Source organism: Phoxinus phoxinus (assembly GCF_949152265.1).
Source record: "Phoxinus phoxinus genome assembly, chromosome: 23".
NCBI classification, from domain to species: Eukaryota; Metazoa; Chordata; class Actinopteri; order Cypriniformes; family Leuciscidae; genus Phoxinus; species Phoxinus phoxinus.
In genome coordinates, this window is record NC_136898.1 from 4,368,413 (window position 1) to 4,381,959 (window position 13,547).

At 36.6% G+C, this 13,547-nt stretch overlaps 2 protein-coding genes across 9 annotated transcripts; one reads left to right on the plus strand and one right to left on the minus strand.

Annotated features, from left to right (window-relative positions):
* Positions 1-37: 37 nt before the first annotated feature.
* ccdc62 (coiled-coil domain containing 62) lies at positions 38-12,175 on the minus strand. Of its 7 annotated transcripts, none has more exons than XM_079599206.1 (15): positions 12,084-12,175; positions 9,629-9,768; positions 9,509-9,549; positions 8,596-8,733; positions 8,234-8,426; positions 6,588-6,754; positions 6,383-6,484; positions 6,125-6,296; positions 5,844-5,960; positions 5,357-5,445; positions 4,502-4,602; positions 3,757-4,278; positions 2,726-2,837; positions 1,831-2,040; positions 98-642 (listed from the first exon to the last, which is right to left on the minus strand). In XM_079599206.1, the coding sequence occupies exons 2-15, from the start codon at positions 9,699-9,701 to the stop codon at positions 589-591; spliced, it is 2,091 nt and encodes a 696-aa protein (XP_079455332.1). In that variant the 5' UTR covers positions 9,702-9,768; positions 12,084-12,175; the 3' UTR covers positions 98-588. The 7 variants fall into 7 exon arrangements, 6 of the variants coding, with proteins under 6 accessions (XP_079455334.1, XP_079455332.1, XP_079455333.1 ...); XM_079599207.1 differs by lacking the exon at positions 12,084-12,175 and adding an exon at positions 9,845-10,089; XM_079599210.1 differs by lacking the exons at positions 3,757-4,278; positions 12,084-12,175 and adding an exon at positions 10,194-10,351.
* denr (density-regulated protein) lies at positions 10,056-13,547 on the plus strand. 2 transcript variants are annotated; one of them, XM_079599278.1, is made up of 8 exons: positions 10,056-10,340; positions 11,216-11,326; positions 11,437-11,456; positions 11,709-11,793; positions 12,152-12,277; positions 12,814-12,930; positions 13,018-13,157; positions 13,245-13,547. In XM_079599278.1, the coding sequence occupies exons 2-8, from the start codon at positions 11,227-11,229 to the stop codon at positions 13,287-13,289; spliced, it is 633 nt and encodes a 210-aa protein (XP_079455404.1). In that variant the 5' UTR covers positions 10,056-10,340; positions 11,216-11,226; the 3' UTR covers positions 13,290-13,547. The 2 variants fall into 2 exon arrangements, with proteins under 2 accessions (XP_079455404.1, XP_079455403.1); XM_079599277.1 differs by having other exon boundaries at positions 10,285-10,455.

Consider the following 13,547-nt stretch of genomic DNA (forward strand, 5'->3'; position numbering starts at 1 on the left):
TACCCGTCACATCAACGAGTCACAAACACGTGAGTTTCTATGACATGCTTTCTCATCTTTTACTCAATCTGAAATTGTATTTCAGGGACAACCAATTCAATGGTAGCATGTAAAGATCTTTATTGTTCTCTTAAATGTCCTGAGATTATGCAAATACACTGTGTTTCAGTGGCTTTTGAAAAGGCTGATGGCTCCTTCTTCTTACTGTGAGAACAACACTGGATTTCATGTGCAAAAAACAACGATCTAGACTAGAGCCACATACCAGTTCATTATCTTAGAAACCAAACAGGTTAGATGACAGGGGAAACTGGAATGACAAAAACGACCAGCGCCGTTGTGTCATCTTGCAAGACAGGTTTAACACTTGAAGAAAGTAGTTTATAAATAACAACAGTCTTAACATCTGTCCAGGCAGAGGTAGTGCTTTGTGTAGAATTAATCACTAATGCTTATTTTTAGTACACATATCATAAAAATAGATTTCAGCATCTTTACAAAACTCTTTGGTTGGCAAAAATGGATTTATTTTTCAGAAGCAGGAAGAGAAGATGAACAGGGATCCGCCAGTTCTCCTGGCTCTATGGATTACTTGCTTCCTTGTAGCAAATGTGCGCTGCTTTTGATCTGGGAGTCACTTTCCTTTAGGAAATTAAGGAGGAAATACCATTTAGTTGCAGTTTAATCTTGAAGCATAATTTTTACTATGCGTTAAATGATTGTGCAAATGTGATGTAATAAGTAATCATTCAGCTAGGGGTGAGCGATATGACCAAAATCACAATATGAGTCATTTTATTTAGGGATGCGTTATCGTTATAGGCCCGATAAGAACAATTTGGCTGATATATTAAAGCAGATAAATAATGGATTACTTCCTTAAGATGAGACACTTTAGATGCATATACAATTATAATGAGAACATCATTATAATTGTGTGCTTGACATTTAAATAAAGACATTTATTTAATGGTGAGACTTTTGTTTTTGTAATCATAAAAAATTAATCATAAACAAATTTGGATTTAGATTTATCGGCCAATATATCAGCTTTCAGATATAAAGAATTATTGGTTATTGGTATCGGCCAAAATGTTCATATTGGTGCATCCCTAATTTTACCATTGAATACCATTGAAATTTCATAATTCTCATCACAATTTTCAACCTGTAAAACTTTAAGCACTGTATAAATGTATTTAAAGAAACACTGCATAGTCTTCACTATGCAAATTAAATATTAATTTATTCTTATTAAAGTTACAAAAGAGATTCAGCAAAGAGCAGTGAGAGATTTTAAATTTTTTGTTAATAACGACAGCATTTAAATTGAGTGTTGTCACTTTAAGACCGACTGTACGGATCCAATATACTCATGCGTTTTCTTTCTCAACTGTTCACGTTCACTTAAGACATAAACATTTGCAATGTTGCAAAGACATGGTCGCTTTGACACACATATGTGTATTTAACTGTTCAAGTCCAATTAGTTGGCAAAAAAGCACTCAGTTTGATCCTCACACGCTTTATGAGCAGCAGCTTTATATGCGCGCGTCTCTCAGACAGAGCTCAGAAACTCTCTCAGAGTTGTCATGCGCTGCTTACTGCGCTTCAATGGTTTAAAATCATTTGTTTTTAAACCGCAATGGTTAAAAAAGCATGCAAACTTTCGTGACCATGCAGCACAGCAACACGAGTGCGAGTGTAACCACGATAGAGACGATAGTCCAAAATCTCTACCAGTTGACACATTTTTTACCGGTGGTTAATCGTGTCTCCGGTATATCACCCACCCCTACTTACAGCCTACATCCTCTTAAAGGGACATACCCTGCATGGTGGTCTTCCCTCCTGGCTCTGGGTGGAGGATTGGGAGTGGCTGCCATAGCCATGGTTACTTTGGAGGTGACAACTAGCATTGCAGTTTGTGGGACTCACTGGGCTGACAGATTTCCTGGCAGAGCTTTCCAAACTTGCCACCATTTCCTGAGATTCAGCCAGCAGACGCTGTAAACGGCTTGTGGATGAGCTGTAACAATCCTGCGTGAGATGCAAATATACATACGATAAATATATAGATTGATAGCATGGATACCTTTCATTTAAGTATGCCTAAAACACACATGTGAAATTAATAAACAAATATATTACTATTGCAATAATAGTATTGTACTGTAAAAAAATGAATTATTTATTATTATTACTCAAAATAGTATTTTAATTTATATTATTATTTAAATTATAAACATTAAATCAATAAAAATATATTACTATTGCAATAATACTATTTAACTGTAAAAATTAGTATTTAATAATAATTATTGATCAAAATTCTATTGTTATTTTGTATTATTTACATTATAAAATTAAATCAAATAAATATATTACTATTGCAATAAACTATTGCACTGTACAAATTTTTTATTTATTATTAATAATATACTAAATACTATTATTTTATTATTATTTAAATTATAATTTATAATAATAATATTTCAGTAATACTATAGTACTGTAAAAATTAGTATTCAATAATAATAATAATCATTATCATCATCATTATTATTATTATTTTACAGAACAAATAGATGCAATTTAAATGTATTTGAAAATACAGCAATTTTCTATCCTGATTTACACATAAATACGGAAATCCATATAAATACAGAAAAATCCCTAATAAGAACAATATATGTAAAGTGTTTGTTGTGATGTGGTGGACTACCTCATTGCCATGGAGTTCAATGCTTATTGTAGAATCGGGTAAACTGACAGAGCTCCGTCTACTGTGGTGAGAGGGGGAGGGACAATCCAGGTGAAAGCTCAGATCTGCTGCGCTAGTTAACCAAGAGAAAGGCACGATTATTATCCGGACAACAACATTAGGTGTGTTCGACTTGAAGCGGCGCTGCGCAGACCGATCGGTGCATGACATCAAAGAGAGCGGTTCGAATAAGGAGCTAATCACTCTCGCGGTACTTTGATGTCATAGACCGATAGGTCTGCGCAGCACCGCTTCAACTCGAACACACCTATTAGCATTGATTTCAAAAACATGCCCAGATTAAATCTGCAAAGAAATCTGCAAACTTTAGTGCAATGAATTTTAATATCCCTGGACCACAAAACCAGTCATAAGTCGTACGGGTACTGTATATTTGTGGCAATAGCCAACAATACATTGTATGGGTCAAAATTATAGATTTTTCTTTAATGCCAAAAATCATTAGGATATTAAGTAAAGATCATGATCCATTATGATATTTAGTACATTTCCTACCGCAAATATATATAGAAAATATTTTATTGTGATTCATCCATTCAGCAAAAGCGCGAACATAAATGGACAACTTTAAAGGAGATTTTCTCAATGTGTAGATTTTTTTGCACCTTCAGATTCCGGATTTTCAGTAGTTGCATCTCAGCCAAATATTGTTAACAAATTATCAATATAAATATATAATAAAATACCAAATAATAAATGCATTTAGTTTGTGCTTTCAACATTCCTGCATGCCGCTACCAAAGCCAAGGTCATGGGTTTGATTCCTAGGGAATGCATGAACTGATGAAATGCAAAACTTATATGCAATTGAATTCACTTTGGATAAAAGCATCTGCCAATTGTATGAATCTTTTATCCAAACCTCAAGCAACTTTGCATTCGGATTCTGTGGAAATCTGCAGAGCTTTCTATGCAGGCCTACATACATATGACTATAATCTAACCCACAAGATAAAGCTAGGTAATCCTACCAAGAGAATCTTGGATTGATATCCACATCGACAACACAGACGGGAGTTCCTGTCTCAGCATCATAGTCAATGACAGCCATTACATCCACGTCAGCTCTAGCGTCAGAATATACTGGCTGACTCAGTGAAGCTTCTGATGGGCTGTTAGTGTTTTCAAAGCAGAGAGCTGGAGGAGCGGACTGGATTAACAACTCAACACAGTTCTTCGCTCTTTCCTTCATTTCCATCTTGGCTGACTCTTGTTCACTGACATCACACCGGCAAGTACAGGTGTTCTTAACGCTGTTGGTGCCTGAGCAACTTTCCTGTATGGCTGACTGTTCTTCTTCATAGATTGTGGCGCTCAAAGTTGCGCAAAAGTCAGTCTGCGTTTCCATTTCGACACAAGGATGCTGCGTTAAAACCGATGGGGCATTTTTGCTTGTGCTGTGGCACAGTGTGGACATTAGCCCTGTTTCTAGTTCTGTCCCTTGATGATCACTGTATTCTAGCACATGACTGTCTCCTAAACCAGAATCAGCCCTACGAACACAATAACACTCATAACTCAAGACGTCTGCACCAGGGTTATTATCCTTGACTAAAATGAGTCTAAAGCTAATTTTAAATAAAGCTGAAATAAAACATAAATATTAGATGAATAACTTAAAACGAAAATTAGCCATGGCAACCAACTGAAATAAGTTGACGTTGCAGAAGCAAGTGGCTTTACGTTTATAATACACTGCACATTGTAGATGCCCACCTCTCACGTGACCTTTGACCCTCATGATGTCGGAGTGCCTCTCTGGCACTCTCCAAGTTCAACTTCAGCAGCTGGAGGTCATTCTGTTGGTTTTCACACACCTGTCGCAAATACATGCATCGGTCATTCATTATGTCTAAACTTGGTGTGAAGCAAATCATAACCAATCAGAACATATCTGATGCTGTAGATCCAGTAATGCGGAGAAGGATTATGGACCAATGAGATTTCATGGAGGGCGGGGCTACCTAACTGGACCATGTGATTTAAAAAAAACTGACCAAATGTGGTCTTGACTGGTTAATTAGGACACTAATGTATTTTAAACATCAGATATGTTGATTGGTTTGGTCACGCCATACTTCAAATAAATCATTTCTATACTTAAAATAACTCATAGAAAATAATAAAGCAATAAGCCGTCTGAAGCTGTGGTTTACAGTGAATTTAGAACAGCTAACGGACGTTGTTAGGCACGACACAGAGCTTTTATAAAACAGCTAGTCCACAAAATATTTATTTTATTATTTATGTAAGGAGGTCACAGGTGTGTCTTTGTAGACTAGTTAATGTCAGAATCAAAGACCGAAACTATCCTTAAAAACCCAGAAAAACATTACAGTTGGTTTCAAACTGATGATGAAAGATTACTGGCGCTGTTTGAGAAAAAAGATCACGACCAAGTTAAATGTCATGGAAAAGGAATGCAGGAAGTCTTAGATGCATGCTGACAAACTGGAAAAACTGCTCCAGAAGAACAAATGGGAAGGACAGAGATTTCTAAAATGAAAAGAATGCTGACTGACATTGGACGATGAAAAAAGAGGGAGTTTTGAAGAAGAAAAAAAACATTACCTGCCGCAGACAGACCAGCTCAGATTCAGCTCGGGCTTGTTTTGATCGGGATAGTTCAAGTAATTCATCCCTCCAGCTTTTATCTTCATCTGGACAACAGACACAAATATCTCCATTCATTGATCATTAAGACCATAAAATATGTTTTCTGCACCAGTTAGTGTTTGTTTAGGCATTATTGCTGTTTGTTATCATTGTTTTATTATGGCTGTTCCGAAACATTTTTTAAAAGATTTACATCAATAAATTTCCTTTTTAGGCATTAATAACATCGTGTAACAATGTGTTTGTGAACTTCAATTTAAAACATTTACTGACAATCTAATATCTTTTTTAACATATTTTTCAAAACATACCCTTAAAATTCAAATTTCCGCAACAGTCTGAAAAAGTCCAGAACATGCCTACGATGCTGTGTAGGTAGGCAGGTCACTAGGGTTTAAAACAGAGCCTATCTTACTCTATAAAATGTACAGTAGTGACATACTCATCCTCTGAAACTCAACAGCAGTGATCTCTTTCTTCAGCAGCTGGTTTTCCTGCTTTAAGCGGATGAGATCTTCTCTCTGGCTGTTGTTCTCTATGTTTTTTTCCTGAAGCTCAGCTGCAAAAAAAGAAAGAAAAAAAGTTTAAACATACCGACAGCGTATTTTTATTCTTTATTTTTCTTCCAGTAGATTTACAGTTAGCAAGAGACAGATAAAGACATGGTAGGATTCCCGGCGAACACCAATCATGACTCTGGAATTGTTAAATAACCCTATCTACCTTTTAGTTGTGTGTTTTCATGTCTGCCCTCTCTGAATCGGTGTTTGTGTTCCTCCATTTCTCGCAGCGTTTTGCTCTCACGTGTTCGCACCTCTTCCATTGATTTCTCAAGGTCACAAAGACGACCAGACAGCTCTAAAATGTGATTTGTGGCCTCAATCACATCTTTATCCTGATAAAAAAGCATGCGCTTGCATTAATGAGTCTGATTCATAGGACATAAGATAAAGGATGTTGAGTGTTTCGAGTCTCTGCTACCTTCAGTTTGAGCATGGAGCTGAGCTCTTCCTCGCGCACCTTCAGCTGCCCCACCTGTGATGACAGTATCATGACTGTGGAGTTCAGACTCTGGTTCCTCTCCTATCAGTGTCAATTGATGCAAGATAGAAGACAAGAAATTATGGGATTAGGTTTTGGGACATACAAGACCAAAGGCTTTGAGTGAAAAAAATGTTGACTTCACCTCCAAGTCCTGCTCATGTCTGCTGGTGTTCATCTGTCTCCGGCTCAGCTCGTGTAGTTGCTGTTGGGTGGTGTTGAGATCTCTGTGCGAGTCTTTCTCTCTCGCTTCCGCCGCCTTCGTCCGCCTACTGAGAGTTCTGATCACCTCATTACGCTTCTCCAGCTCATCTAGGCAACCATGAGCAGACAATTACACCATACATTTTTTAAAAGAAATGACTACTTTTATTCAACAAGGATGGACAAAATTAATCAAAAGTGACTATTTAAAATCTATTTCAAAAAACTTTTTTGAACTTTCTATTCATCAAAGAATCCTGAAAAAAATGTATCACGGTTTCCACAACAATATGAAGCAGCACAACTGTTTTCAACATTAATAATAATCAGATTTATGAAGGATCATGTGACACTGAAGACTGGAGTAATGATGCGGAAACTCAGCTTTGATCACAGGAATAAATTAAATTTTATAATATACTCAAAAACAAATCTCAGGTAAATTGAAATCATTTCACAATATTACTGTTTTCACTGTATTTTTGATCAAAATGCAGCCATGATGAGCAGAAGAGACACTTAGATTGAAGGAAAACCGAATTTCTTGCTACTTTGAATCAAAAGAATTGATCATACTGTAGTTATTTATTTATTGAAACTGGTCCGGATGCTCAAATAGAGCAACGTTTTGAAACTGTAGCACTACACTTTAACCCCAGGTTTCACAGACGAGGCTTAAGCCTAGTCCCAGGAATGCATGTTTGAGCTGTTTTAACTGAAAGCAACTAGCACTGACTTATCTTAAAATATGTCAGTGCCATTGTTTTGTCTCAAGATGCACATCAGTAATGTTTTTGTTCAAAGGCACGTTTATAAAAACTACTTAAATGTCGTAATTGACCGTTCACAAAGACCCGCCCCCCTTAGTTACTGTCGCTATGTCCGACAAGCTACGCCGCTCTCACACACACCATGTTCTCACGCAGTGAAAAATACATCGCGGAGCAGAGAGGAGACTGACAACACACTGACAGACAGAACAGACCAGGTTTCTTTTCTGTTACTTTTGATATTAGACATTAAACAAAGTCTCACCTTTCAAATTTGGTCATTTTTTTTAAAGAAATGTAAACAATAAATACCGTTTTGTGGCTCTTTAATGTGTCTGACAGATCGCTGTAGAGCATCAGTTAAAGCTGCTCGTGAACCGATCATCTCTTCCTTCTAGTTCATTTATAGCATCAAATAAACATGAATGAACATAAGAAGGAATGTTGTTTTAACAGTGGAAAGGCGTCAATACGCTCCGCTTCTCAAGTTCAAATCCTCCCATGTTAATCTATTAACTCTCCTGACTGCTTTGTCGGACAAGATGGCGGATGGGCGAAGTATGATTGGTCAGATCACCTGTCAATCAAGCTCCCTGCAAAGGGTCAACTGAACCAAGGTCTAATCCTGGCTTAATCTAAGCCCTGTCTGTGAAACCGGGCCTAAGTGTTTAATACAGAGGTCTTAAAGGTACAGTATCAAAAACAACCTGTTTGATTCTACTGGACAGAAGAAAGAAAAGTGGAAATGGTCATTAAAACTAAATTAGTGTGTTTGGTGCAAAATTATAAGTGAATTTCACACTGGATTCACTCTCACCCTCCATTCGGGAACATCTCTGTTCCAGGATCAGCACTCTCTGACGGTCCTGCTCCCAGGACAGCAGCTGCTTGTGATGGGCAGCTGCCATAGAATTGAGCTCCTGGTCGCGGTCCTTTAATTCTGCTATGAGAAGCTGCAGCTCCAGCCGCTGCCTCTGCATGGTGGAGACCTCCAACCCATTATCTGGTGTCTGGTAACATCACAAAAACAGGACGATACTTGAGCCACAAACCCATCCACAAGTTCATATGCCAACCAGTTTTAAAATGAAATAGTATTCTGGAAAACTGGGAATTATCAAGCAATAAGCAGCAAATGTGGGGAATCACTTTAAGCCGTTTCAAACAAAATGTATATACCTGGAAGTTCTGCGTTAATGAAAAAGAGGACAATGGTTTTGAGAGATCTTGCAAACTCAGTGCGTCTGGTCTCGTTCTGTTTTCATCTTGGAGCTTGGTGGAGGAAACATCTGCGGTCTCATAAGCAGCAAAAAGATTCTGAAGAATTGAGTATCATAAAATGAGCATCAAATCTCTTTTATTTGAATTGAATATGTAATTACTCAACACAAAATCTCCATAACAATAAATACAAAGGAACATTTACACATATACAAACAATGCAAAACAATACACTTTAAAAATGTAAAAAGTATGCATTCTGTTTACTGAGAAAATGCAAGATTTACAATAAATGGGGAAACATTACTTTTTTGTGTTATATCATTCACATATTAATGATCTATTCTGCATGACCATTATTCTACACCCCTTAATCCTACCCAATACTTAAACGATACAACGCTACCTAACTATTAATAAGCAGTAAATTAGGAGCTTATTGAGGCAAAAGTCATAGTTAATAATGAATATGTGTTCCTCATACTAAAGTGTTATCAAAAAGTTTTGTTTAGAGGATTAGATATCAGTCAGAATTTCGGCCACTACTTATTTTTTATTATCTCTAATTTCCACATCTTAGAATAATCATAAATTCATCAAAACAATTTACGAACACAAATGGAAGAAAGCCACATAGTGACTAAAAATATCCCAAAAATGAATACAATAAAATTATTTTAGCTTATTCAAAGTCGACACCAATTGTCTGTCTATATTCTGTGCACCTTCTCAACAAACATAATTTTGATGCTTTTTAAATAGAAATGAAGGAGTTCATATGAGATTATGTTCAGGTGGTCCTTCGCTTTCCCCCCACCTCATCCACTAATGAGTGATATTATAACATAAAACAATTAAAAAAGCAACCAACCTTTTTTACAGGAGTACTGTGCCATGGCTCCACTGGATATCCTGTGAAATCATCAAGTTACTTAATGTAATATAATAATCATCATGCTGAATTTCATTATTGTTGCATGACGTTTATCACCTTTTGATATTGAAAAACTTCCAGGAGTTTTAGAGTTTCTTCTGTCTTTAAACCCCTCCATTACATCTCGCATTGGACAAATAATAACACTGACAAATATCTGGACTAACAGACAAGTCCTCAAATTACATCTGACTTCCCTTTGAATGAACAAAACATCAGCGTCAACATCAACCAGATGCACAATATCAGTATCATTGTCTGATTATCACAGACCTATGTCTAATTGTTTTCAAAGATCCATTATTTAAGTGTAAACAAGGCACTCGGGATTAAAAATAAACAAATACATGTAATTTAAACAACCTAATTCCTATTTCCAGACTAATATTAATTTATAAAAATGAACAAAAATATGCAGATATAAAAATGAGTTCAGAATCATTGTGAAATGTAAATGATAAGAAGCGGGAATTATTGTCGGATTTCTCAAACGGCATGTTGTGAATGTGATCTGCGCTGAACGAGGCGTCCTCCGCGATGCCTGGTTTAAAAGATTCGTTCAAAAATAGCTTTATGCGTTTTAATTTTATAAAATTAAATAAAATGTCTTATCTAAACATACCTTGCTTATATTAAAATTATTAATTCACTATTAACCTAAAATACTCCATCACCACGTATGTACGTAATACGGCATAGGCGCAAACGCAGTTGTTGCTCTGCCTCAGACAGGCGTTGTCAGGACCCAAAGCCAAATCAGACAGTGAAGGTGTGCTGAGCAACAGTGAAACTCTTTCACCCGTTAAAGAACAACAACTATAGTTAATGTAATAATGATCAAGGTGTTACTCAAAAGCAAGTTAAACTGAGATTATACCGACGGGGTATGTATGAGTTTGAGCGCGTGGCTGCTGTAGGAGAGCTGTGATTAGCAGTGGTGGCTAATGAATGGGAGCTCAGTGGTGTAGATGGATGATCATTGTGCGGAGGCTTCATGGTTTAAGTCACTGTCAGTGGCTCTGAAAGATGTTTAAACTATATTTGAATGCTTATGAGAGTGTAATGTGAAGAAGCTTTGTTCAGAGCCATTGCATCTGGTCTTAGTGTGTTGGTTAGTATCTCTAAAGCACCACTAGGGTGTTGCTGGTGCTTGACATTTAATATGTTTACATGCGCTTTAAATGCATACTTTTATGATCCAAAATAGAATACTTTGAGAGTTTAATTAATTTGACGCTATTATAACGATTTCCCCAAGGTTGTTAAATAGTGCACATGTGGAAGGTCTCTCTTCTGTCAAATGGGCCTTTTGTAATAAGATGAACAGATCTGCACATCTTTGGTTATGGCATTTTAAATTTCAACCAAAAACTTGTGCCTGGTGTGTGGTTAGTTATATCTGTTATAAATTAAGTATAATCATCTTAATACAGACCACATTTCTGCATGCACGTCATGAAGTCAGGCACCATATTGTTGGTTTTGACAGTGTTGCAATTTTTTTTGTGCAAACTTAACACTTTCCTCAAGCCGTATGTGCTTTTTTGCTGCATAATAGCTTTGAATTTAAGCTTAATTTAAGCCACTGTGCATCAGCTCAAATTATGAGTCTACAATAACCCTTCTGTTCTTTGATTTGTGTAGATTCACGTAATATGGCTACTACTGAAAATGCAGAGTCAGGTTTACCAGAAAATAAAGGGGATCGGGCCGACCCAGATGCTAAATACCCACTGAAGGTTCTCTACTGTGGAGGTGAGAAAATACATGAGGTTTTTGTGGGAAATGCTAATTTTTAAATTAAATGTTATTCTCTTAATATTTAGTTTCACAGCTGTGTAATTTCTGTCTTCTTTTACTTGCAGTGTGTTCCCTGCCAGTAGAGGTGAGTACATACATAACATTACAAATGATCACGTCTTCTTCTTTTTTTCCCTTTTTTTTTTAATTAAACTGGGAATTATCAAGCAATAAGCAGCAAATGTGGGAAATCACTTTAAGCCGTTTCAAACAAAATGTATGTACCTGGAAGTTCTGCGTTAATGAAAAAGAGGACAATGGTTTTGAGAGATCTTGCAAACTCAGTTTTTTTTAATAATTGAGTGAATTAATAACATGTTTCTCTTTGCTCTGCTAGTACTGTGAGTACATGCCTGAGCCAGCCAAATGCAAACAGTGGCTTGAGAAGAACTTTCCTGATGTGTTTGCTAAACTGACGCTTGGTAAGTCAACTTTCTTTCACTGCAACTTTCATTTAGGCCCGGGTTTCACAGACAAGGCTTAGATTAAGCCAATATTAGACCTTAGTTCGATTAGGGCATGTAATGCAGCTTTTATAAATGTGCCTTAGAAAAAAGAAACATTACTGGTGTTCATCTTGAGATGAAACAATGGCACTGACATATTTTAAGATGTATCAGTGCAAGTTGCTTTCCATTAAAACAGCTCAAACATGCATTTTAGCCGGCAACTAAACTTGATGGGGGTGATATTTGGTATATTTGGTCAGCACCTTTATGACATGCACTGCTGTATCAGTTTGCCAGTATTTTTCTAACCAAATTCCCTGCTGTTGTACAGGTACAGCACTCAAACAGGAAACAAGAGGAGGAGGAGGTGGTGGTGGAGGAGGAGGCGGCGGCGGTGGTGGTGGAGGAGAAGTGCCCCCTGCAGGAGAGGAAGAGGAGAAGAAGAAACAGAAGAGAGGTTAAACATTTAATTTTATATTCAGACATCTATCAACATAAGCATTTGCATGTGCTCACAAGTTTGAATCTGCGTCATTTTTCCATTGGCATTGCACACTACATCCAAAACTTTCCTGAATCTCTTAACTGTCCAATTAAAACATTTATTATAATTATTTTTAAGTGTATTTTGGTTTTATGGTTGATATGATCTTCAATACCAGGCTACTTTAATTTTAAGTCGAGATTAATTCAAGCATATATCAGTGTTATTTTAGTATTATTTATATATATAGTATTTATTGATATTTTGAATACTTATATTTTCAGTTTAAGTTTGTCATTTTGCACACAAAAATTATATTTAGCATTTTTTCACTTATTTTTTATTCCAATTTTAATACTTAAACTTAATTAAAATTTCAGTTAGTTGCCAATGCAACATATCTAATTTTAATTTAAGTTTGTTTAATTTCAGCTTGATTTTAATTACTGAAAATGACAGATTTCTCTCTCTCTAGCTATTAAAGTCTTATTTTTTTGTTCCCTTTGCAGGTGGAAGAGGTCAAATCAAACAGAAAAAGAAGACCGTCCCTCAAAAAATCACGATAGCAAAAATCCCTAGAGCTAAAAAGAAATATGTCACGAGGGTGTGTGGAATGGCCACTTTCGGTAAGGCTGTGATTGTAGTAATAAGTATTAAATGTTTGTCATGTATTTTTACCCTGCGGTAACTTGTTATTCTGTGGTCCACATCAGACATCGACCTTAAGGAGGCTCAGAGGTTTTTTGCTCAGAAATTCTCCTGTGGTGCCTCAGTGACAGCAGAAGACGAAATCATCATTCAGGGAGACTTTACAGATGACATTATCGATGTCATCCAGGAAAAGTGGCCTGAGGTGAGCAAACATCCCAGATCCCGGCGGTCAATCCGACCAGATGAACCATTATCAAAGCTTTACTTGACATGTTCTCTAACCCGACAGGTGGATGACGACAGCATCGACGATCTTGGAGAGGTCAAAAAGTGAAGCCCCATATGCACTTTTACTGAAACTGATGCGACGTGACACAGCAAACCTGGCCAAATGTACACATTGACATAAAGCCCTTTTATATCTATTTTATTTACTGTATAGAATTTCCATGGACTTGGCTTCATCCTTGGGGTTTTTCAGTTCTTGATAGCAGCTTTGTCACTTGGTTGCCAAATGTCTGGAATGATGTGACTTAAAGCATTTCACACATGCAAACAATAGACTAATAAAATTTCGGTCTCATTCGACACA